The sequence below is a fragment of the Zootermopsis nevadensis genome, unplaced genomic scaffold, assembly GCF_977971745.1.
Source record: "Zootermopsis nevadensis isolate Lab colony 2312 unplaced genomic scaffold, Znev_1.0 Znev_ptg000003l, whole genome shotgun sequence".
In the NCBI taxonomy this organism is placed as follows: domain Eukaryota; kingdom Metazoa; phylum Arthropoda; class Insecta; order Blattodea; family Termopsidae; genus Zootermopsis; species Zootermopsis nevadensis.
In genome coordinates this window covers 895,417-921,926 of record NW_028259135.1, presented here as the reverse complement: position 1 = coordinate 921,926, position 26,510 = coordinate 895,417, and the positions used below count along the sequence as shown (strand labels likewise).

Below are 26,510 nucleotides of genomic sequence, written 5' to 3'. Positions count from 1 at the left end.
ATTCGACCAACCGACTCATGTATGTGACTAAGGGGAAGTACAAATGTTTAAATATAAGCGAAAACCACTCCCTTATTGCAGCATATATGCGAAAACATCGGCCTGGCTGATTTGCTTTTCCGTGAGATACCAACACCCGTTAACATATCCGCATGCTTACATGACTTTATTTTACATCATATCCAGTAAATGAAAGATTTGAGAAACTAGAAAAAACAACAACAAACAAACACATTCCATGTTGTTAAAAATGAGTATTATATTTCAGTAAAATGCCTCATGTATTTTTTCACAAGGCTCGTGCCACCTTGCCCTCAGGCTCATCCACTACTGCCAGTGATCTTACTGATATGTAAACTATAAATCATCAAACTACAAAAGCACCGTTGCTGAGCAAACGTGCCGAATGTTTTACTTTACAAAGAAAATGTTTTAGACTGTTGGATATTTCTCTGTACTCTGGCATGGGCATATTTGAAGATAATCAGATTTGCCTCAGTAAGTTGGTGTCTGACGTACCTGAGACCACGCCTCCGGGGCTCGATAGCATCAACATTCTTCCGCCAACCACGGGACAGGAACACAGCGTGGTTTGATGTACGACTGTAGAATAGATTGTTTGGACGCTCTCAGTACTTATTCAGTATGGAGTCTACTGTGGTAAAAAAAGGATCCTTGATTGTGGAAAGCCGAGACAACAGAGCCCAGTTTGTACCACACTCTTCCTGAAGGGTACCTAAATGTACATAAAGACAGACTTTAAATTCTGCAGAGATCAATGAAATAGCACGACTACACATGGCAAGACCAAGACGAGAGATTACCAGATGCAAGAGACATGTGGAATCACCTGTGTTCAGCACACAATATCACCAACTCTATGGCAGTACCACTTTGTCCTGTCACCAATCGGATGGCCTTACCTGCATGATGTATGGCCTTTGAGCAGGACAGTGGACACGAGACATTGATGGAGGCATGTTTCTTGTAAACGACATTCCACAGTAGGATGTCCGTGGTGTGTGAAGGATTGGACGTGTCTGCTTGGACTTACTGTGCCATTTACGTTTGGTCACTGGTTTGGAGTTCTGTGCTCTGACGTAATTGAAGTCCTCGTGGAATGATTTCGGGTTGGGTAAGAATGCCCTCCCTTTTTCTATCAGAAGAATCAATGGATAATTCCAAGAGGCTTTGCCTGTGAAGAGACAGTTTCTGAGATTGGTGGATCTCTGCTTGTTTCAGTTCGTCCGCTAGGTATCTGAGGTTGGTAGGAATGAGTCTTAAAACCATCGTCACACACAAAGGTACACTCATCTGTTCAGGTGGATATTTCAAAGGTCAAAGGGCCAGAGGCAGCGACATGAGCGTATGTGACCTTCGGTCCAGGCTGTTGTTCACGGCACCTCTTCCATGCTTCTGGGAATGAAAAGAACTTTTCAACGTGAATTTTTTGTATTGCTTTCTTATGTGTAGCAAGAAATGGATTACACTTCGCAGTCGAATTGATGTCACTGGCTTCATGTACATGTTCAAATGTGGAATTACATTTTATACATTGAAAAAAGCAATTCTTACATGTGATGGAGCAAATATTGTTCAGAACACACATTTATGGACTAGCGAGGATCCTCACCCAACAGTTCACAGCAATTTTCAACACGGGTTCTTGATAAATGTGTAGTGGGGCATCACAGAAATCAGTTTATTGGGTCTTATGTTTTCGAAGAACATCTTACAGAGAGTAGCTAGATTTCCGTCTTCTGGGTTGTTGCGCTGTGTAGTCTGGTCGATGTTAACCAACGTTTTGGAGGTCATACTGCCTCCGTCATCAGGGCGATGAAGATTTCTGTCTTCTGGGTTGTTGCGCTGTGTAGTCTGGTCGATGTTAACATCGACCAGACTACACAGCGCAACAACCCAGAAGACGAAAATCTTCATACTCACCGCTGTGAAAACCTCAAATCTTACAGAGAGTATCTACCTTGCCTTATATATGAAAGGCCAGTCCTGTTGGAGGATGTTCACTTATTAACATGATCCTGCATGTACCAGCAACAAGATAATCCCCCCATCCGTCATTTTCAATGACGGTTGTTGGAATATCTTAATCACAACTATTAAAATAATTTGATTGGCTGTCCTTGGCCAGCAAGATCCTGATATGAACCTCTAGATTATTCTCTGTGAGGAATGTGAAGACAATAGTTTATACACAAGAACCAATGACAAAAATGAACTCCTTCAAAGAATTTTGGAGGCTGCAGATGACATACACAAAACAGCCATTGCTTTCTTGAGAATGTAACCACCTCAATAATATCGAGCTCAAATGGTCACAGGCAGACACTTGGAACAGCTTTTATAACATTTCATCTCTAAATAACACTTATTTCATGTTTCTCATTGCAGCTATTCTGAAATATGTTAACAAGTATGAAGACGATACATTTCCCGTACCTCCTACACCTTACTAACTATAAATTTTACTTAATTTCTGGACTGTACAGCGCCAGAAGCTTGCTTTTTTTCAATTTTCAAATTAGCTTAATAATAACAAAGTTATGAACACGTTCCCAGACTCCCCTATACGCTTGCAAGACGCAGTGTTTTGTTACATACCAGGGACCATTTCATTTACATTTACTTTTCTTGTAACTCAGTGGACCCAGGACAGATTTTACGAGTTCTGGTCTTTTGTCGTAGTGATTTCCTGGGTTAAATAAACAAATTTCAACTTGGTGCCATGTTTGTACTGTGCTCAGTTTCCTAGATACAAAATGCACATTCACAGGTCTCAAACCTGGGATTTCGTGGTTGCGGCCTATGTCTCTGTAATTTTCTAGTCTAAAAAATCTCTGATTACAGCGCCATTATTATACGGTGCTCAGTTTCTGAGTTACAGGGACCATCCAAACCAAATTCAGGGCAAATTTCCAAAGTTTTTAATTTCTCTTAAAGTTCTTCCTGCTTTCAATATACAAATATGCCAAGTTTTGTGCAAATTAAAATATTTTCTGGAGCTATACAGGAACAAGCAGTCAATGGGTCACACCGATGATGAAAGCAGCAAGTACCTCTGATATGTTGGTAAACTTCTACCATGCTGTATGGCACAACAACCATCCTCACCCTATTTCAGGCATGTCATTATCTTATTCTCAACTCTGAACTGCTTGACTAATGTACCCATTGAGTTCGGCAGACTCTTCCTGATTCAGTCTACATATTACGTCAGCTTCACCTTGCAATCAGTAAGGTGAGTAATAAAGGAACATCTGATAGTGTCTTATCATGAATGTAGCAAAAGGAGACTTGTTACGCTGTCTTGAGACTTTGTTTTCTTGGGGTGCAGATACTCTTTCCACACCCCTGGAAGCAGTTCTCTGGGTTGTTCCATTGGTGACCTAACAAGGTCTCGGGTGAACGGGATGACATAGTGGTCTGTCTTAGGAGCTCTATTATGTTGAAAGTAATACTGCAAAGAGAAAAGACAGATATTCCATTAAGAGATCACGCAATTTCAGACAAAAACTCGCCCTTGTGAACATCATGGTTGAATGGTTAGCACTCTGTTTTGTATTCAGAAGGTCCTGGATTCAAATCTCAGATCAGAGACTGCGTATTGCGAGATTTTCCATAGCTTTCCTTAATCCTTCCAGTTATATGCTGGGACAGTACCTTAAATTTAGCAACAACTACTTCCTTACATATCTTTAAAATTCATTATTCACTAATCACCATACATTATATAATTAAGTAATTCAAAACATCATAAAATAAATCAATAAAAAAGCATATGACTTGAAACTGATTGGAGCACAATTTACTGGTCCCACTGTTTTTTAATTTTAGTATGATTCAAAACATTTATATCAGAACTGTCATTATCTCTCTCTCTCTCTCTCACAGCAATGAATAAGTGTCTAGATCATTTGAACCCTATGATTATGGTCAATTTACCAAGTGCAGGATTTGAGGTTCTCACAGCGGCGAGTCTGAAGATTTCTGTCTTCTGTGTTGTTGCGCTGTGTAGTCTGGTCGATGTTTACCAACGTTTCAGAGGTCATACTGCCTCCGTCATCAGGGTAAACATTGACCAGACTACACAGCGCAACAACCCAGAAGACAGAAATCTTCATACTCATCGCCCTGATGGTGGAGGCAGTATGACCTCTGAAACGTTGGTTAACATCGACCAGACTACACAGCGCAACAACCCAGAAGACAGAAATCTTCATACTCTGATGACGGAGGCAGTATGACCTCTGAAACGTTGGTTAACATCGACCAGACTACACAGCGCAACAACCCAGAAGACAGAAATCTTCATACTCATCGCCCTGATGACGGAGGCAGTATGACCTCTGAAACGTTGGTTGACATCGACCAGACTACACAGCGCAACAACCCAGAAGACAGAAATCTTCATACTCATCGCCCTGATGACGGAGGCAGTATGACCTCTGAAACGTTGGTTGACATCGACCAGACTACACAGCGCAACAACCCAGAAGACAGAAATCTTAAAATACCAAGTGTTTCGTGTTCTACGACCCTGAGCAAGAAACACACATTCAAGAGTAAATTAGAAAATAGAAATACATAAAATGGGATACCTGTTTTGACACAGCAGAAACATGGTTAAGAGAATGTTAAAGACATGTTACACAGAACACATCATCTGCCTGTTTTGGCGTTAAGAGGCAGAAACATATCCAGGAACTTAGATAGATACAAGCGGCAGAGATGAACTTCCTATAGATGATTTAGAAATGAGCATACGTACAAAATATGAAACCTGAATCATTACAAGAACTTGCAGGAATTGAGGAAACAGTGGTGTCACAGAGGATAGGATGTCAACGAGCACGTTAAAATAAAGTTGTTGAGCAAATGACCACTGGGGAAACTGAGCAGTAAGTGGAGAGATGAAGAGAATACACACAAAAGAGTGTACGGAAAGAGACGACACAAACAAAGAAGGATCAGTTATGAACAACAGAGAAGAACGGTGAATATTCTGTCATAAGGTAAACCCCACAGCGATGACATCAATAAACATTAAGAACACTGATATTACTGATGACACTCACCTGTATAGGATTCGAGTTGATCAGTCTTGCTTTCCGCACGTGGAAATATAATTGTTTTGGATCTCTACCTGGCAACATGTACATTGATACTAGGTTCATGACTTCTATGAGCAATCCCTTGATTTTATGTTTAGAAGTTGATGGAGGCTGAGATGTCACTTTCAAGTACGCTTCAAACTGCTCTAGGCCTATTGCTATCAATCTGAAAGTGAAATAAAAACTGAGATAATACCAATGAGACATCATCACTGTTAACCCTCTCAATGATGTGGAGATTTGTCAATAAAGTCTAAACCAGGGGTTCCCAATCCAAAGTTTGTCGACGTGCTTTGCATAGTCCACGTCCATTTTTATAATTCTGCATACTTAGCATGATGATGACTGTTTGTGTTAAAATACATTTTCAAGTAATGTGAACCTGTTCGTAATAGCAAGTTATTAGTACACATTTTCTTCCCTATAACCTTGTGGTCCACGAGCTGACAAGCAAGAGTGAATGTGGTCCTAGGTTTGTCAGTGAAGTGACTGCCTGTAAGCTGGGTTTCAAATCAGCTATAATACTGAAGTTATATAACCAATCCTTTGTAATATCAATGATCTAATTACACTAATAATAACAGGAAAGAAGTGCAAAGTACAAAGCCACCATTACCCTTATTAACGCTTTCTTGCTTTTACTTTCAAAAGCAGATAAAAGCTTGTTAATTTACTTAATACCAAACAACATTCCTACTGCTTAAAGGATGAAACATTACATGAAACATGGCAAAAATTCTTAATTTTATGTTTTCATACCTTAACAGTTGAAGACAAGACCTGAGAGAGAGTGCACAGAGAAGTCAACGTAAAAGTAATTGAGAGAAAAGTTATAAAATAAGTAATCAAACTGGGCCAAATACTATATAAGTTTAATAAAATATTACACGCACGACTATTAAACAATACTAGTCAAGAAATTTGTTGTAACGTTGTATAAAATCCTTGGAATTTTTGTAACTATATTTATGGGCATGCTGACGAAAAGGGCCATGGGTGATGGATGAAAAGTGACCAGAGAAATATATCACAGGAATAAATAATTCTGCATCTTCTAATTTTCTATGATGAACATGTAAAGAATACAAAAGTATAGGTAAACTTCGATTTGCGCCGATTCAGAATAACGCCGCTTTCGAAACCATCACGTCAAAAAGTGAAAAAAATATATTTTACTATTATTTATAACGTTTTACAATGTTTCTCGTACTGATTCTTATACTAAATCGTAATTCTTACATCGCTGATTTTGAATAACAATTATAAATGCATTCACCTCTGCACTCATTGCGAGATAATCTCCTAAAAATCTGCCAACATTGCGCAATAGTCACGTGAGCATTGGTCACTCTTCACGGTGAGTCATTTGCGTTCATCCTGATAAGGGAGTAAGGAAAAATGCACTCAGTTCGCTTCTTGTTGACACATTGAATGTGCTAAAAACTGTGTTCTAAACGTGTTTGTGTTGTTGTTCGACCACTATTCTGCACTAGCAACTGTTTTATATTTATAAATCGTAGAAGAGCCACCATGTCTGGTAAGAGAAGTGAATGTGATGCTAAAAAGTTGCGTAGGTCTATTGCGTCAGAAGATAAGATGGACGTAATGTGTAGGATAGAAGGTGGTGATACCGTATGAAGTTGCCTCCTTCCACTGTGACTACCATAATGAAAAATTCATATAAAATAAAACAGTTAATGGAACAGGCTACGAGAGTAAGTGCAACGCAAGTGAGTCATAGCAGAAGTAAACTTTTAGAAAGAATCGAGAAATTACGATTGGTATGGGTGGATGACATGAATCGAAAAAACATTCCCTTGACTGAAGTTGCTATCACAGATAAGGTGAAGTCAATTTTTGAGGAACTTAAGTCGTCAATGTTTGGGTGCCAGGAACGCATGTCATTGACTTCCCATTGATTTATATTAGAAAAAGAGTTTCAATTTACGCCGGTTCGTCCAGGAACGCATCCCCGGCGTAAATCGAGGCTTACCTGTACTGAAATGTAAGACAGCTGTCCTACAAAAGTAAGTTCAGTAAATCAAGCAGTACAGAGTAAAGAGAGACGTCTCATCACAGAAAAATTGGATTAAGACTGTAGCGAGAACACATGAAATAAACAGATTTTAAAATGTGGCATATTACTTTCAAATAAAATCTTTTAATACTAAATGTGAAGCGACTTACGAATCTTCAGATGGAACAAAGCAAGGCTTGGTGAATCCATCACATCTAAATGGTTGAGGTGGTAAAAGCAATGGGTATAAGAAAACCTCACTCTGGCCGACAAGTTCCAAGAACTGTGGTGGAAATTCACACCTGTACACTCGTTTCTTGTTCCATAGCAACACTCTGAAAAGCATCCAAATGTAGTCCATAAGATTCTTTTCTTAATTTCCAGTTCAGCAAGGTACATGACTGAGTCACTGATTTTACATATATGTAAAATAAATAGTAAAATAAAAATAATACCAGCAAAGTTATAAAGTATTTTAAACTATGAACATAAACTTACGCTGTATCTATTTCCTTCTGCACAAAGCTGAAAAAAAAAAGAAAAAAAAACATATTAGTAAACATGTGTTACTGTCTGAAAATGAGGAAAATAGACTGGAAAATGCACTTAATGTTTCCTAAACTGGAGTTTTCTCGCATTTAATATTTAATTTTTACCATGCAGAAATAAACGATTTAAAGCTACATACTAAAAGGCTGACAGACATTACAAATATTGATACTATAGCATGATGCGAATAATGGAAATGGATTTCCTAAGAAGAGCGGCTGGAATTTCCAGGAAGAAGAGAGTGAGAAACGAAAGGATTAGAGAAATCGTGAGGATGGATCGTGATATAATTGAGGAGATAGAGAAAAGACAACTGATTTGGTACGGACACGTGCAAAGGATGGAGGAGGAAAGGTTACCAAAGAATATTAGGCATCGGAACGCCTTAGTAACGGTCAAGAAACGGAAGACGAAGAAGAAGCATGATGTGTAAAAATTTAGAACATACAGAAACACTGAATGCAAATCACTGATAAAACCTTCCAAAAAGAATCATTTCTGACTCACGACTGCCAACACCACATAACCTTTTGTCTCCTCCTCATGCAATGTCCTTCATAACAGCTGATTTTATGCTCTGTTTATTCCACAGTGCAAGAAAACTCTGTCGATGGAGCAGAAAGATTCCAAACACACTCATTACAGCAAACAGTTACTGACAACATGCTACTTATTTTAACATGTGTGAACTATATTTAAAATTAAGGAGCTGAAGGTATATTATTGGTAGCGAACTCTTGTAATATCGGACTCGTCATAACAGTTCATCTCGTAAAACAATTTTTCTGTATACATGAAATTAAAATTCATCCATGAGAATGAGAGAGAATTATTTACAAGCTTACAAAGCAGGCCTAACACTGTCATATTAAGAAAAATTAAAAAAAAAAAAAAAACTTTTTACTTACTTGATGATTTCAGATGCTTCTAGAGAGGACGGATTCAACTTTCTCTCCCATATTTCTACTAGCGTGAGTGCCGCATGCAAATTTGCAGCAATAAAGGCTGATTCTGTATTTGTACCACCAAGACACTTAAGACTCACCTAAAAGCAACAAATTATCATAATAAATTCAACCCAGGGTAAAATAACATGGGAATTAAACACTGCAAGATTAAATTCTTGTAATTTACATCAAAACAAAAATAAAATATCCACATAACCATCCAGTCTCAAAAACAGTTTATATATATAATGAAATTTATAAAAATGCCACAGCAATTGCGTAAGTTGCATGATGGCCAATCTAATGATTCTTAAATGTCTGTGTTAAATGATTTGATGTAGCACTGTCAAAATGTGAAAGCACCTCAAAAGTACTGCAGAGTGGAGGATGGTCATGCAGCTTGCATTTAAAAAAATGGTAACCACTGGTCACTGGTTGAGGTTAGCTCTTTCTAATGGACCCAACCGAGTAGGTGCCCTTTCTCCCTCTTCATTTAACCTGATGACGGAAACAGATCCATTTCTGAAATGTGTGTTTTTGAATATCGATGATGGACAATGTCCAGATACCCAGAAATTTTAAATGCAGTGCAACACTCAAAGGCAGAAAATTTTAATAACTGGACAACTGGGTAACTTCTCAAATTGGACTTTGCACCGTGAAGTTAGTTACGAAATATAATCTACGATTTCTTTTTTATTTTGTATTGTATCTAGATCGGCAAGGCAGTCAAACGGAAATACTGAACCACTTACAAGTGTACCCTTGCATTCTGAAGCACAGTGGGACAGCTGCGGATGAGCGTATGTCTGCAGGAAGTGTTGTGTTGTTAGTTGTACGTGCTTTCTCATTTGCTGATCTAGCAAAAGTCTCTGTTCTGACGACAGCACGAACTCCTCTTCACTGACACTGTGATCAGACGTTTCCATCAACATATCTTCCGTTACTGGTGCTGGATCCTTGAAGAGCAAAACAAAGGTAAAATGATGTATAAAGTGAAGCTTTCGTGGTGACTGAGGTTGATAAAAGACTCTTGGGTTACATTCACAAACTTCTGACTTCATCAGACATGAGGACGTGCACAAGATTTCAGTGTGTTTACCCTGTACCACTTTTTTTTATTTAGTGTTCTGTCTGACAACAGGTCCATATGAACAGGATCCTTCCATCCTTTTCTCTTCTCGGACTGGGACCTGTTCATATACGTTCTTGGCAGATGATCCAGAAGTGGTTTGCCATTGCCTTCTTCTGTGTGTGAATGGAGTTAATTGTTGGGATGCCACGGAGAAAAACTCCGTGTGCCTAGACCACGGCCTTGCCCAACAAAAGTTATAAATTCGAACCCGAGACCCCAGGATTACAAGGCCAGCGTTCTAACCGCTAGACCACCTCATCTTATTATTATTTAGTGTTCTGTCTGACGACAGGTCCATATGAACAGGATCCTTCCATCCTTTTCTCGGACTGGGACCTGTTCATATACGTTCTTGGCAGATGATCCAGAAGTGGTTTGCCATTGCCTTCTTCTGTGTGTGAATGGAGTAATTGTTGGGATGCCACGGAGGAAAACTCCGTGTTGCCTGGACCACGGCATTGCCCAACACAAGTTATAAATTCGGGCACCGCCGGGAATTGAACCCGAGACCCCAGGATTACAAGGCCAGCGTTCTAACCGCGCATCCACTGTACCAAGTTGACAAGAGACTGGGTGGGTTCCACAGCTTATTTGGTCTCGGTTGTGCCACTCCTGGGAGTTGAACCTTGGTTGTCCAGCCCACAGCCAGATACTTTACTAACTGAACTGTCCTAGAAATTTTAATTGTGGCAATGTGTATTTAAATTACAATTTTCAGGCAATGGTGAAATGAACATATTACATGTACAGATCATGAAGGTACTTAAAAATAAAAGAAGTACATCTTCATGAGTGTCACACCAACCTCAATTTGTACGGACTCATCCCGATCAGGTAACATGAAACTCTCGTGATGCTGAGTCTTGATGTCTTCATCATCGCTAGATATCATGTCCGTGCAGTCAAACAGTTCAGCCACCAGAAGATTCAGCTCCTTCCTAGACACCTTGACAGCCCTATCAACACGCAGCTCCTCCTTGTCAACTGCAACCATCATGTGTTTGTTACAAAGTTTATTTCAAACATGTGCTATTAACAAATTTGTGCCTGAAGTCTTCAAACATTCAGTTTCTTTTAAATCAGTGTTTTCATTCATTCTTTCTCTGCTGCAACCAAGTAAGAAAATATAAAATATGTAGACTTAAGGAAAATGTTGATGGTTCATGAGGCCGAGTGCCAACAAATAATTCAAAGTTAAATAACTACTTCAAGAAATTTTGAGAAGTAATATCAATTTTAACACATGTTGGACAGTTCATAACTAAAGTATTTATGACCAAAATAACAAGTTCAGAATTCATGCCACGTATGTTCACATCTTCTAAGCAGTACACAATTTCAGCTGCCTTTATTTCATCTCTTTGTTTCTTACTTTCCATTTCCACAATAAACATTTATACTTAACGGAAACAATTCTACATTAGATTTAATTCTATATTCATAAAACCTATTAGTTTTTTTTATAAGTTTTAAACATTCATGTTTCATATAAGATGAGGAAATCTGTTAACCAGATGAGTGACTATAAGCTTCTTGAGAATAAATTTGCTAAATCACATTACACATTTAGCCATTCATTGAACTAAGACTTTTCAATGTTACAATTTTGGGACTTGAAGAAATAATCACAAGTCACCGGAAGACAGAGACAGAACCAGCCTCTGAAACGTTGTGGGTTTCTTAAAGAAAAGACAATGGAAAAAGTCCTGATAATAAATTTTAAATTAAATTAAGGTGTTCTGAAAGTGTTCGTTGCACACAATTTGTGTTCCCAGGAACACATGAAAATAATGACACTGAGCAACACACGGTGACAAACAGGAACAGAGTGGAAAGTTTTCTTGGCAGAATATTAGAATGTTTAGCGGCACGTAGGAAATCTGCAGTAACTGTGGGCACTATTAAATATGTTCAGAATTTTTCTGATACAGCTCTTACGTAACACAAACAACCAACCTAACAAATACGCTGAGCAGCAAACTGAAAATATGACATTTACCTCTAGAATCACAAACTGACAGGTTGCCACAGAGGACAAAAATAATGCTTTTCAGGCCCTGCTCATTCTACAGATGCCAACACAAAGCTCATATGACTGCTGTTCACACTTTATTTTTCTAGAAATTTTGTTCAAAACAACAAGAATTATGTCAAAGGTCAGTACATAAGGTCAGAGAATCACGCAAACCAACAAACAAACTTCATGTGTCATAATAATAGCAGTAATTACTGATTTTCAAAATGTCATAGTCTACCACTGAGAACACAAAAAAATATCACCTGTTTCTTGTTCCTCATCTGCCAAAATATTGTACTCGGGATCTGCTTCATCGTCATCAAATGCATCATTAATATCTGTTGCTGGAAAGAAAAGATGCTCATTTAGAATCACAATAATTTTACATTAGTGCCCATTTAAGCTGTACTTAATTTACACGCTGTATAAAAATGGTAGAATAACTTGCATTCACGTAAATGATAACAGTACAAATGGGGGGCATTCTTACGCAACAGCTAGAGTTCAAACACAAATGCGCAAGGGCAGTAGTAAAAAAAGATACAACAACTACAAGGCGCGTCCCAAAAGTAAGTTTCCCACTCGTCCCACAGCTAGCAAACCTTATATTGCGCCAAGCGACTATGCATACGTGATAGAGCAATGACGTAGCATGGCTCATGCACTAACGGCACTTCCCGCGTTCTCACAGTAGCATCGTTGCAGCTGTTGAAGATGGAGGTTCTTATTCCAGCTCCCGCCGACTGTGAAGTGCGGTCAGTGATAACGCTAGGCCGCACACGGCTCGACGGACAGCAAGTCTCCTGCAGGAGTTCAGCTGGGAGGTGTTTAATCATCCACCCTACAGCCCGGACCTCGCTCCCAGTGATTTCCATCTATTCCTACACCTCAAGAAATTCCTGTCCGGTCAGCGTCAGCGTTTTGAGAATGACAGAGATGCGGAGATGGTTGTCACACAGTGGTTCCAATCCCAGGCGGCAGACTTCTACGACACAGGTATTCAAAAGTTGGTCCCACGGTATGACAAATGTCTCAATTCCGGTGGCGAATATGTTGAAAAATAGCTGGACACTTGCTGTATCTGTTGCAATAAATATTTCCATGAAATTGTGTTTTGTTTCTGTAAACGGCCCCAGGGAAACTTACTTTGTAGACCAGCCTCGTATTACTAGTGATTACCTTAACAGGACCCAATTTCACAATCTGGTATAGAACAGGACAGTTTGGTTTGTAACTTACACTTCTGCATAAATATAAGATGCAAAAGATTATACTAAGAAGTTCTACTGCTGGGTTTGTAACACCAAACAAGTTAATAAATGGAAATAAACTCTGTGCATCTGTGTTTTTTGTGGTCTTCCTCAGTCCCTCCAGGCAAATGCCAGGATAGTACCTTAAATTAGGCCATGACTGCGTCCTTTCCAATTCACGATTTTTCTCTCATTCGATGCTGTACAGTTTGAGTTACTGAAGAAGCATTTACAAATAAATAACAATACTATGGTCTTCATAGGCAGTCACATAAGCAACCGTCCATCATTAACAGTACCACTGAAGTCTAACCCACCCGTTTGTGAGAGAGTTAGTTACATCCCAAATTTAGATTATTATATGCCCCTTTCCAATAAAATCTAACGTAACAAAAGTACTCAATTCAACATTCATAAAAAAATTATGAGACAGGTTAATTCTGCCATATTTAAAATTTAACCTATATTAATTTCAGAGAGTCCCTTCCAATGTCATTCAATAAAATTAAATTTAAAAGACTTCCAAACTTGTCCACTACAATGACCTACATTATAAAGTATCACAGTCAAAGAAGTTACACAACTTACTTAAAGGTTCTGTAAAATTGTTCAAGAAATCCTTCCAGTCCTCATCATCGCATTCAGAATCATACATATCCGTCGTAATGTCTGGTGGCACAAATGCTTTCTCGATTGTTTCCAGTGGCGTATCACTAAGAGATAATTTTGATCGTGTTCGCTGCCCAATATTCTCCTGTAATATGAAGAATACAGAATTCTTTATGCAAATGTACAGGGCTGTGGAGTAGGAAATAAAATCTCCGACTCTGACTCTGACCCCTTCATAAAAGCTCAATATGTATTAATAATGGTAAACCGTAAATGGTACTATAAGAGATTTCATCATCACCACGTGAATCATCAGCCTACTTTTTAGACTTATAACCTATATTTAAATATAAGTCTAATGGTTATTGCAGAAATCGATTGATTTGTAGACAGTTTGTATTCTCAAGGTACCGGAGCCAAAGTTACAAAGCATTATTCCCACATCATGTGGCTCAACGCGTCTTTGAATCTCCCTAAGCATGAGGCCACAATCGGTTCACACGGCAGCAAAAGTGTTCTTAAGATTTTATATTGAGGTCGGAGTCAGTACATTTTTATAGACTCCAACTCCACCCAAAATTGCTTCCGACTCCACAGCCCTGGATTTCTAATGAATAACTGTTATGGCACATCTTACAACATTCCTACAAAATCTAAGCAAAAAGAAAACTATGAACAGACCTTCCTCCTTTTACACTGTAGGTATGTTCTTGAAGAACGTAATTTAAATTTTAAAAAATGTGCCAATAAAGAGACCAGCTTCCTCTTTCCATCTAAGAAAGAATGTTCATAGTCATATACAGTGGGTGCACACAGTTTCCATTGCGTCCACCTCTCTGTCCACAATGTCACCTGTTGGTGACCATTTAACAGCATTAGACTTAGAACTAAAATTACATATATGAAAAAGACATTCTTCAATTGCTTTAAACTGGTAATACGTGAGATAAAAGTGTGTAAGTGGTAAAAGAATAAAATATCAATGAGATTGTGCACTGTGTTTGAAGCAATGACAAGGGGGTCAACTTGAAAAAAATTATATGGTAGTGAAAAAAGTGTTGCTTTATTTCTGGAACCGTTGAACAAAATTATTTACTAACTGACCATAAGATTTCAGAAATTAAACAATTGATCAACTAACTAGATGGCTTAGAGAACCCGAAGGTTCATCACCAAACTCACCAATGCCCTCCATCAGACCCTGTCCTGGGCCAACGAAATCCAGTCTCCTTCAACTCCTATCTCCCATAGATCCCGCCTGAGATTATCCTCCCATCTACGTCTAGGTCTCCCCAGCGGTCTCTTCCCCTCAGGCTTCCCAGATAGTGGACCCAACCAACCAGATGGCTTACGGAACCCGAAGGTTCATCACCAAATTAACCAAAGCCCTCCACCGGACTCTGTCCTGGGCCAACGAAATCCAGTCTCCTTCAACTCCTATCTCCCATAGATCCCGCCTGAGATTATCCTCCCATCTACGTCTAGATCTCCCCAGCGGTCTCTTCCCCTCAGGCTTCCACACCTCTTGTCCCATCCATGCGCGCTACATGCCCAGCCCATCTCATTCTTCTCGACTTAATCACCCTGACAATATTGGGGGAGGAGTACATATTTTTAAGCTCATCATTATGCAGTTTTCTCCATGCCCCATCGTCTTCTCTCCTAGGCCCAAATGTCCTCCTCAACACCCGATTCTCAAACACCTGCAATCTGTGTTCCTCCCTCAGAGAGAGAGAGAGACAACAATTAATCAACTTGCTAAGCAAATTCAAAATTGTGCTGAAGTGAAAGAATTGGGTAAGACTATAACCCACAGAAATACCAGAATAGTTTCAGGCCAGGTAAAATGACAGAATTGGATATTGTTAAAAGTGCAGGGTCTCATCCTGCACCATTTCAAGATCTTATCAAACAAACCTGAGGGATCTTGAAGAGACCATCTTCAGACCAGGATGTCTGCGTGGAGCAATCATTGCTTGCCAGAGACTTCAATGTAGAAGGGCAGTTGCGGACTGGATGCTGCATATCCATGTCGCTTGCCACAAACTTGCTCTCCTCATCGCTCTACAGCAAAATTACCAAAGACTGCTAATTAGACAGCAGCTACAACAGCTGAATGATGTTAAACCTGTTGTTGCCGGGCCTTTGGAATTTTATTTAAAATATTACACAAATTCTGTAAAATAAATTAAAAGCAGAAGCAAACTTTCAAAATAAGAACAGGAAAATATCTGACAGAAGAATTCCTAGTAACAAAAGGATTAAGACAGGCATGCTGTATATCTCCAACACTTTTTAAAATATATATAGCAAAGGCGTTGGAACAATGGAAAAATAGTATGGGTATTGAAATAAATGATGAGACGTGTCTTTAGACATTACAGTTTGCAGACGACCAAGTACTTGTAGCCAATGATGAGGATGACATGGAATACATGATACAAAATCTGTTAGAGGAATATGAGGACTGGGATTTTATAGTTAACATTGGAAAAACAAAGTACCCATGCATGGATGCAAAATCGAATAACATCACATTGGAGGATACGTGAGAAATCAAGTCACGTAAAGAATACAGGCATACCTCGGAGATATTGCGGGTTCGGTTCCAGACCACCGCAATAAAGCGAATCACACAAATTTTTTGGTTTCCCAGTGCATATAAAAGTTATGTTTACACTATTAAGTGTCCAATAGCATTATGCCTAAAAAAACAATGTGAGAATTACCAAAATGTGACACAGAGACATGAAGTGAGCACATGCTGTTGGAAAAATGGCGCCGATAGACTTGCTCGACACAGGGATGCCACAACCTTCAATTTGTAAAAAAACGCGATATCTGTGAAGCGCAATAAAACGAGGTATGCCTCTTAAAATGCCTAGCGGTTGGCTTTGATGAAACAAGAACCAATGACAGAGACGCAGGAACACGAATAACCCAGGCCAGGAAAATGATGGCTTGCCTAAATGGAATATTATTGAGTATAAAAATAACAAAAAAGTGTGCCCGAACACCTTCACTAATCTTCTATCACTGGCTATCGGTCAGCAGAATCATGAGATCTTCTCATGGGATACTGGGATGCATTTAACGTGACAAATTCTCGTAAAAGTTACTTATAATTCTTTATTGAAACCTTTAGTGATACGCAGCTCAATGAAGTGCGACTACTCTTGACCAGAAATTAACTGTTAGTGACGCCAATAGTTTATGATGGGGGGTGGGGGCAAACCAAAACGCCTCCAACGGGAATCCCCACCAGGCTGAGCCACCAGCGCATCATTCCTTGTAAAATTCAAGTTTTTAAACTGACTTTCTTAAAAAATGTCCGGCTACAAATGGAACTATAACATAAATGAGACAAAGATCAAAGGTAAGTTTTTTACAGGGCCGAAACATGGAGACTCTCAGAGAAAAACAAAAGGAAGGTAGAAGCAGTAGATGGATGCAATAAGAATGAGAATATCATGGGTTGAAAGAGTGAGAAATGAAACTGTGAAACAGAAAATAGGAGCTGAGGGAACGAGAGTAGAACACACAGAGAAGAAACAACTGATCTGGTATAGGCACGTACAACGCGCGGGCATGAGGAGACTACCAAAACAAGTAACAGGGTGAACACCATCACAGAAATGGAAATGAGGAAGATGAAGGAAGGGGGGGAGGGAAAGAATAACAAAAGCACTGAATGCTAGACTTAAGAGAGAAGAAATGGATTGATAGAAAGGGGGTGGAATCTAGGAATCGGACGACGTTGAAAGACGTTACAAACCGATATATATATATATATATAATTAAGGCAGATAAGTACCTGCTCTGGTTCTTCATCATTAGGCTGATATTCTTCATCACTAGAATCCTCTGACAATTCTTGTTCTATCAGCACATGGCACTTGGAAGCAGAATGCTTTTTGGGAGGAGTTAATGGCCATGCGATAGCAGATTGTGTCCTAAGCAATTCCCTGCAAAGTACCAAATACTGAATTACTACTCTAATGATAGAACAGGGCAACAGAAATAAGATGGAACCCATACTCAAAAGTAGAAATTCTGTGGACAAAAATTTAATTTTTCGCTATGCTAAAATATGTCAATATAATCATTACTAAAGATGGATCATAAATAAAGTGACAATTTCTGTAATGCACAAAGTCACAAATTGTTTGCAACTTGAAAGGTGCTAAGGCTCTACAGAAAATGGATTCATTCACATGACGCCACTATTTATTTTTATTTCCGTGTCCGGCAAAGCCCAACGGACGTCCCGGTATTAGTGAGAGTAGTAACTCTACACAATTTATACTCGAATCTGATTCGACTGCCATCTAGCAGTGAATCAGGAGACTTGGGTAAGAAATTGCTGCTGAAATTTTTCCGACGAAACATCTCGTATCATGCTCGTAAGGTTCTTTTACATGCCGTAAATCTACGACATGGGACTGCCGGCTTTAATTCCCCTCCGAAGGAAGTTGTGCTACATATTTTTATCACCCTTAAAAATACATCGACCTCAGCCGGGTTTGAACCCACAAACCTTGGGTCCAGCGGCGAGAACGCTAACCACTAGTCCACTGAGGGCGACATGATGCCACTGAACAAGAGAGATTCAAAATGCATGGGAAACAGCTCCAAGTTCTGAAATAAATAAATTCAGTAACATCAACTTACTTTGCTTTTGCTCTTGTTAGCTTGGGCTCATATGGGAACTCTTCTTCAGTATCATCACACATATTGTCATTATCTTCCTTAACTGTGCGCCTCACCATTGCAAGGACATGTTCATTTGTTATCACATGCTAGAAAAACAAACACATTCTTTATCGATCAGAAATTACCATGACATTGCTAGCAAACTCTATGGAACAATGTCCTTCTTCAGAAGGTAACAGAACCTCAGCTAGTCAATTCTCCATCTTTTATGGAACCTACAGGTACTCTCCAACCACTGGATCCTATTATGAGCCATTTCAATCCAGTCCACATCCTTATATCACATTTAGGATCCATTTTAACTTCATCTTACTTCCTATGTTTACGTCTTCCAAATACAAATGTTAGTTCTTGGGATGAATGACAAGATTTATCTTTTCTCTGAAGTTTCAAAAGACCGCCATCATTTTTGGTTTACAAGACCAACATTTTTGTTAAATTATTAAAACTAATTAATAGTGTCACTTTTTTAATTATTTGTTCTTGTAACATCATATTTCATGCCCATATAAATCAACAAAAAAAGTATAGTTTCACAATTATTTTAAATATATGAGATGAGAAGATAAAAGATTCTAAAATTAATGGTATTACACTCACAAGTTATTTTGACAATTGCCTTCCTAGACGCCACTCGATGTGTATGGCCACGTCAAAGTTATGTGAACAGAAGTTGTACTGACTGTTAATAAAACATATGTAGAGTATACCATTATTATTAATGATCTCCCCCTTTTTATTTAAAGTGAATTACTTTGTTTGACCTGCTTGTGTTAGCCAGTTGACACGTCACCACAAGCAATACCATGAGTAAGTGGTTGATGGATCGGAAGCGAAGAAAATGTTTCCTACCACACTCACTCGACCCACTTCCCCACTCACCCCTATTTTGACTACCAAGATAACCAGCTCTACGGAAACCCCGTTTATTTCTCCCCAACAAATTTGAAGACAACTGCATTCTAGCTTTATACAGTAAAACCCCTCAAGTTGGACACTTTTAATTGGAACCAGCAAATATCCTATAATTTTACATGTCCACAATACCCTATATCTTGGACACCCCTTTATCCTGGAACTTGGTCACCCTTTGTTGCAAGTTGGACAGGTGCAGGCACGCACTTAGCTTCAAAGCTTTTATGGGAAAGGTTTACAGTTAATATTTTGTTGTTTTGAATTTATGACTTATGAATGCCTTCTACCTGAGGATTAGCTTATGGTTGAGGGTGTGAGACTTTGAACACATCAATGGAATTATTTTGTTGAACCCTTCACTGGACTACAGTATGTATTGCTAGTAAAGTTTTAAATTTGTCAGTACTGTGCTTGCAACTGAGTTAAACAGTGTTAACAGAAATTGGAACGGTATGCTTTCGCTCATAATCAACCGGGAATGGTTGAAACTTTGTTTGGATTGCGGCAAAAATTAGAAAGGGGATGGGCAAATTCCAAGATAAAAGTGACGGACTTTTTTACAAGAAAGAAGTGATATCATATGTTGAGCTAATGCCTTAAGTACAATTAAAAAAATACATTCTGAATATTTAAAATTTCATTGACGCTGGGGTGTAATGTGCAACCATGAGAGTGGGTGTCAAAAGATTATTATTATTGTCATTAATTCTTAATTCAATCAAGCTTACAGTAGTTAGATTATGTAATTAAATAGATTACATTGTCTGTAAACGTAAAGTATTGGTGCCCTTCCCTTTGAGCTTATCCATGCAAGTTTAATTTAGTGAAAACAAAATTTGTAAAAATTTAATCTACACTTTTGATTTTTCTTATCAATAATTTCCTTTTTGGGAAGGGCTCCATAATACTTTACAATTACCACATTGTCATTACACCACAATTTTAAAGGATAATTTCCCCCTTTCCCTCTATCCTGGACACCTCTGTAAGTTGGACACATTATCGTGGAACCGCGAGTGTCCAAGTTAGAGAGGTTTTACTGTATAAATTAAATAATTTAAATTATTTCACTGTGAGAAACAAGGGAAGTTTTATGTGCAACTCAGAGAGAATTAAATGTGACTGCCATCTATGAACACCTACAACAACCAGAAGATAATGTATTTTGGTACTATAAAACTGTCTTTTATATCTACTGTTCAGACCTGAATGACGTTATGAAACCATCTCACAGAGCAACACCAATTAAATAATTACATAATTTTTGTATGAAGCTGATAAACCAATGACACTTATGATAATCAAGAGGATAAGCACTGTCAATCATAAAATTTTAGTAATGTGAAGTACATTAGCCCCCCTCATGGTACGAAGTCCACACTAATCTGGAGAGCCCTTCTGCCAACCATCATTCTCACATTATCACTTTAACATTAGGAGTAACAGAATGTACTTTGTAAATGCTCCCACATCAGAAATGGATGCTACGCCCTTGCCATGTAGGCTGAGGCCAGAAAGGAATTAGATACAAACCAATAATATATGAATGTATATAGTCAAAGAGTCAAATGTATTTATACAAATGATGCCTATACCTAAAGTTTAAGTTTGTCCCACTATACGCCATGTAGGCGTTTGGGGTGAGTGGAGGTATAGCTCCTCTCTTCCTTGACCTCGGCACTAGATGGGGGGTGAGTGGTCATCATCACGCCCCGGCCGGATTTACCCCCAGGAAAGAACCCCGGTACCCATTGTAGAGGAGGCTGGGTGGGCCCCAGAGCCGGTCTGGACGCAGTGGCTAGAGGAAAAATCCTCTGCCCCCGTCGGGGATCGAACCCCGGTCGTCCAGCCCGTAGCTAGTCACTATACTGACTGAGCTATCCCGGCTCATATGATGCCTATACCTACCTTTAAGATATTCTTTACATTAGCAACCGTCAAATTTGATTTTGCAGCTTTAGCATCAAGCTGTCTTTCTATCTCTTCTTCCATATCACTCATTATTTCTGGCACATCATTATTAGTTGAACTCTCCTTCTTTTCTCTGGAAGAAAAAAAAGAAAAAGAAAAAATCATCAAACAGGCACAAATACTCAGCTAAACAATGCATTATACTTCCTAGCCTTATTTCTCAGTGACACAAAAGAAACCGTCTTCCAGTCTCTTGTTCCGTCGTACACTTCTTTACGTTACTTTACATCAACTTAACTATATCCCTGATTATCTCGTATCTCTGGTTAATAATTTTTGCAAAAATAAAAATAAAATATTAACTTGAGTTAATTCGGTACATTTTCTTTTTGTCTCACCATTAATATACCGAGTTATTTTGGGCCATGAAAAAAACACAATCTGCATGTCAGTAAATGGCAGACTGCTGTACTTTCATAAGCCATGTGTATTTATATATTTTCATGCTAGATGGTACACGAATACGTTAACGTTTATGCTTCTGTAGCATGTGCTAGCTGCGGTGTAATCTGTGTGCTGTGACTTTGAAGACGTTAATTTTTAAAAATGGTTGAAAGTGACTTGAGATAACTCAGGTTATATAAAAATATTTTTTCAGTCCATTAAATATTTTTCATCAAAACACAGATCAATAATTTCACTTTTGTTGGTAAATTCCAACACGAAATGAAAAATATGATTCTTTTGGGTCATGTTTTCAGAAAAAATTAATCAGAGAAGGGGTTAAAAAAGTATTATGCAGCATCAGACCAAAAATGAGAAGTAGTGAGCCAGGAAGGATCGGATGCAGTTTGGCTTATCTTAAAGAGTATCAGCAATTACCCAGAAGTACAAGAATAAAACCATCAGATATGTCAGACCAGCAGTAAACCATGAGACTGGTTTCCTGGAAATACACAGAATTATTCTCGGCCTTGTAGCTGGCCAAACTGAAAAAAAAATGTGGTTCAATTCCACACACATCAACTGCACATACCCGCCCCCACCCATTACACATTTTTGTAGTCTTTGAAACTGCTAAACCGCTAAACCATCAGCATGATTACTTACACTCCCCCACCTTGCACCTTATACAGACATTACCTCGGTTTAAACATGGCACAAATATAAGAACTAAGTTTTCAGTTTTGTAGATAATAAGAAACTTGAATCTTAATTAAAGGCATCATATAATGTAATAATATAATAAAAAACACAATATCTGCCCACTGACTGGATTCTTCTGTGCTGAACGAGACAGGAAAATTATTGTGAATTTCAAATACGAAAAGATGTCGCAGGGGACTATCATTGCTTATTTTGGTGTTCTGGAAAGACTTATGAAAATCAAGAAAACTTCAATCAGGATAGCTTCTGCCAAGACTTAAGTTATTTGCTTCAGCAAGGAGATTATGAAAACAATGGTTACAACCCCAAAAATCAGTCTTGGGCTCAGGTCCCAGTGAAAAATCATTTCTTTATAACCCAGAAATCAAGCATCACAGAAAAACATCACTAAGCATCTGTCAAATTTTCCGACAGTAACACTGCGGGCATTTTGCTAGTTACTGCATCAACTTACAAATAAGTAATAAAACTCACCTCTTATGTTCTCTGCTACTTGACTCTGCCACTTCATTCTCTGATGTAACTATTTCTAATGCCTCTGAAGAGCCACCATCTGAGGACTCATCATCAAACACTTCCAGCTTAAGTGTCAATGACTCATCTGTTTTGTTCTTCCAAATGGGGCAGTCTCCAAGAGATCTACGCTCCTCAGTATGAGAGTAGTTATCCATATTGTTAGTAATATTTAGAAAAACCATAGCTCCATTTCACTCATCACTTGCAATCAACGCCAGTGTATGCAATTAGCATGATTGTAAATCCTGAAAACAATACAAAACTATGAGCACGTAACGTGATTATTTTTTTCACACTGTCTATTGTCAAACGCTTAACAACCCTGATAAGCATAATCCATATACACAATTGTGAAAACCTCAATTCTTATATAAATTTACAAAATATGCAAGAACTTTGGTAACAGATGTCACACAGTTGTATGATAAACTGGATCAAAGGCAGATCTATAAAAATGGAGGGCCCCTGTACGTTGCATACCAACTGTAACATGCCATTAATATATCAAATCCCATAGATGCTATTCTCAAACGTCATCAAATTACGTAAGGTTAATTTCAAAGTCAATCTCACTGTAAACATTGATGAAAGACTCTCGGGTACCGCATCAGGTGGCTGAATGGTGAATAAACCATATCTTCTGCCGTTTCGAGAGCCATCTCTGCTCTCATCATCAGCACTACAAATGACCAGATTTGTTAAGCAGCAGCCCTGAGGATGAGAGCAGAGATGGCTCTCGAAACGTTGGCAGAAGATAGTTTATTCACCATTCAGCCACCTGACGCGGCTGGTAACCCGACAGTCTTTCATCAACTTCAGTAGCTGCAAAAGCTTCACTTTATACATGGACATGATGGTTTGTGGGCAGTTAACTTGGTCACATCAACCTCCCTTCTACATCATCTTCCCAACAGTATCAGCATTCTTAGAATGGTCTACTGCATTCTAAACGGCAAACTGTGTTATAACATCAGATTGCAAGCAAGGTATTGGTTCTGTCAATACCTTTAAAAACTGTAGTTCAGTACTGCACCTCAATTCATACAAATATACGGACAATCGCAAATATGAAAATTACATGATGGTCTATCTCATGACACTAAAAAATACATATGAATGCATATTCGATATTTATTCCTTAAAACGCATGCCTCCAATTACCGACTACCCAAATTAACACTAGTAATATGTTTGAAAAACTCACCAACAACAAATGCCCTTAAACTAATTATTCCGTCTGCCACACATTACCGCTTACATTTCCATCCATCACAGTCACAAACATCACAAAACCTAAATTACCTCCAGCTTATTTATAAATTCCCTCACAAATCCTAAATTCCCTGAACACATTCAGTGAATTTCTCAAAACTTCTGCGTTACCTCTATGTCAATATTATACGTTCATCTTTTAAAGAATAATATTTATTGCTATGTACTAATATCGCCATTTAAACTTCAAAATCCGTATACAGATTACGGCAATACATTCCAAAGATGAACCGAGTTATTTGTGAGTTGATTACCATCCAACGACTAGGCTCCATGGCATTTCATATACAGACGATGTTTTAGTTTAGCTATTAGATCGTGTCATTTTGTCAAACGAAACGTTTAGTGTTGTATATTTCAATAAATATGGACGTAGAAGACTACGATATCTCAAAACTAACTTCGAAGTTTAAAATTGTAAGTTTGTAATCCATTACGCCTTTTTGATGAAGCACAAGCGTATTATTTATGTTCTTGGAAAAAGTGCTTATAGATATGGGTAAACTATTAGGCGTGAGAGCAACTGTTGCGAGGGGCTCGTAACGGTCGCGGCAGAAGTCTTGGCACACGCCATACATTTCCCTCACTTTTCTCATCTAGAATGCAGTTCAAGTCGTGCAGTGAAGTCGAGTCATATGTTTTTTAATAACTATAGTTCTAATAAATTAGGAAACTGTTTCCCCTATTGCTCTATTAATTTCTGTCATGGTTGTGACCTCTGAAATCAAGTATTTATTTAAGGACCTCTTCTGTGATAGCTTCAAATTCCACCATTCTATGAAATGCTACTGTAATCCATTTCACCCATTACTAAAGCACTGAGCATGGGATTTCAAGTTTTCATGGCAGGGAGTATGAAGATGACTATTTACTGGGTTAGTGCACTATGTAGTCTTTAATAAATATTTCTTCCACAACTAATGAGACATTTTATTTGTGCAACAGGAGGCCATTAGGGAAGTTTTGAAACTGCATTTTGTAGATTCAAAAACGCGTATCACAGAAGATGTGCTGCAGCTCGTGGCAGAAGTTATTCGCATTATAACCACAGAGGCTACTTTGAGAGCAAGCAGGCAAGCCAGTATTGAGGGACTGGTAGAGGTACAGATTTTGCACGTAGAGAAGATACTGCCACAACTAGTGAGTCATGGGACAGTATATTATTGAAGTTTCTTCCTTATTTCATAGCATTGCCCAAGTCTTCATTCAGCTTCCCTTCTGATCCATTCTCCAGGGCTGATAATGTAATAATTACAAACTGATTCCATAGAGCAGAGTTCTTCAGAAGTTGGCAGTAAAAAAATTCCCCCTCCACTTATGGAACCCAAAATTTCATCACCATGTTTACAAGAATCTGCAGTCAAGGTCCCATGTTAGTTTTTCACAGTGAGGAGTTCATACCCTCCACCCAATACAGAGGACCACCCCCTGTCAGCTGTTTGCAACTGCTTATTCAATATACTTGCAGCCTCTCTTCATGTCTGGAGGCATTCTGTTCCATCTGCAACCGGATGGATGTGCCATCCTGTGCTGATAACGGACTTCGATTAATTTTATTTTCAGTAAACCTAATATACACCAATTAGTGCCTGTGGGCAAAATTCAGGTTAATCATGCCTCATTTCATTCATCGTCAGTTTGTATGATGCATGTCACCTGTTTAAATGCACTGGGCTAACATGATTCTTTGCACTTTTTTCCCCCAGATGCTGGATTTCATCTGACAGAGCCAAACAGTGAACCCCTAGCAAATAAAACTACACACAATTAACCGACTGCATCAGTTATACAGATTTACTATATATAAATTGTCGTTTTCTTCTTGAATTTCTTTGTAATGTTATGTAGCCAGTATATAAACAAATTTGTTCTTCTGTAAATATGGGAAAATATAATTTGTATTTTTTTATGAAAATATGCCATAAGCAAAGGTCTCGTGACAGGCTGATCACCTATCTAGGAAGTCCTGCTAAATGTCTAAACCGATTCACGATTTCAGGAGAAATTCTTAATTGGAACAGGCCATAAGGTCTAATCCATGAGTTGATGTTTCTTTACGCACGTGATATTTTTGTACTTGTATAGGGTCTACTCCTTGTAGTTCGTTGTGTCTGGATGCGAATGCAATAAAAGGAGAATGGAGATACAATTTTGAAACAAGTTTTATATTTTGTATACTTCTTCCTGTATTATAGTTAATCACATACTGAGTTGGACCAGACAAGCAGCGGGTATGAATGAGACGTGGAATTGGGGGGGGGGGGGGGGGGGGGGGGGGCAAATGCCCTAAATGCTGACATGTCTCTAGAAATTCATGAAAGGTTGGAAAATCTTCTGGACAAGACTTGAGGTTCTCACAGCGG

The 26,510-nt window shown here is 38.6% G+C and overlaps 2 protein-coding genes across 5 annotated transcripts; one reads left to right on the top strand and one right to left on the bottom strand.

The window, feature by feature from the left end:
• Positions 1-1,433: 1,433 nt before the first annotated feature.
• Positions 1,434-24,237, bottom strand: LOC110836665 (GON-4-like protein). Of its 4 annotated transcripts, none has more exons than XM_087360026.1 (15): positions 24,080-24,237; positions 22,834-23,120; positions 21,190-21,325; positions 18,325-18,452; positions 17,468-17,618; positions 15,571-15,717; positions 13,633-13,798; positions 12,058-12,138; positions 10,583-10,761; positions 9,398-9,601; positions 8,604-8,740; positions 7,645-7,671; positions 7,317-7,481; positions 5,094-5,295; positions 1,434-3,475 (listed from the first exon to the last, which is right to left on the bottom strand). In XM_087360026.1, exons 2-15 carry the CDS (start codon positions 23,055-23,057, stop codon positions 3,290-3,292), a joined length of 2,133 nt encoding a protein of 710 aa, XP_087216152.1. In that variant the 5' UTR covers positions 23,058-23,120; positions 24,080-24,237; the 3' UTR covers positions 1,434-3,289. The 4 variants fall into 4 exon arrangements, with proteins under 4 accessions (XP_087216152.1, XP_087216162.1, XP_087216171.1 ...); XM_087360036.1 differs by lacking the exon at positions 24,080-24,237 and adding an exon at positions 23,881-23,942; XM_087360045.1 differs by lacking the exon at positions 9,398-9,601.
• A 140-nt stretch (positions 24,238-24,377) lies between these two features.
• LOC110836675 (centromere protein X) lies at positions 24,378-26,296 on the top strand. Its single transcript, XM_022078108.2, has 3 exons — positions 24,378-24,564; positions 25,093-25,287; positions 25,854-26,296. Exons 1-3 carry the CDS (start codon positions 24,514-24,516, stop codon positions 25,869-25,871), a joined length of 264 nt encoding a protein of 87 aa, XP_021933800.1. The 5' UTR covers positions 24,378-24,513; the 3' UTR covers positions 25,872-26,296.
• Positions 26,297-26,510: the final 214 nt, after the last annotated feature.

Bases quoted from the DNA above. Each gene is read 5' to 3' on its own strand.
- LOC110836665 (XM_087360026.1), bottom strand. From the start codon at position 23,057: ATGGTTTTTCTAAATATTACTAACAATATGGATAACTACTCTCATACT. The intron at 15,718-17,467 runs GTACTTATCTGC...ATTTTGCTGTAG, and splicing joins ATGATGAAGAACCAGAGCAG to AGCGATGAGGAGAGCAAGTT. The intron at 7,482-7,644 runs GTAAGTTTATGT...GATGCTTTTCAG, and splicing joins CAGAAGGAAATAGATACAGC to AGTGTTGCTATGGAACAAGA.
- LOC110836675 (XM_022078108.2), top strand. From the start codon at position 24,514: ATGGACGTAGAAGACTACGATATCTCAAAACTAACTTCGAAGTTTAAA. The intron at 24,565-25,092 runs GTAAGTTTGTAA...TTTGTGCAACAG, and splicing joins TAACTTCGAAGTTTAAAATT to GAGGCCATTAGGGAAGTTTT.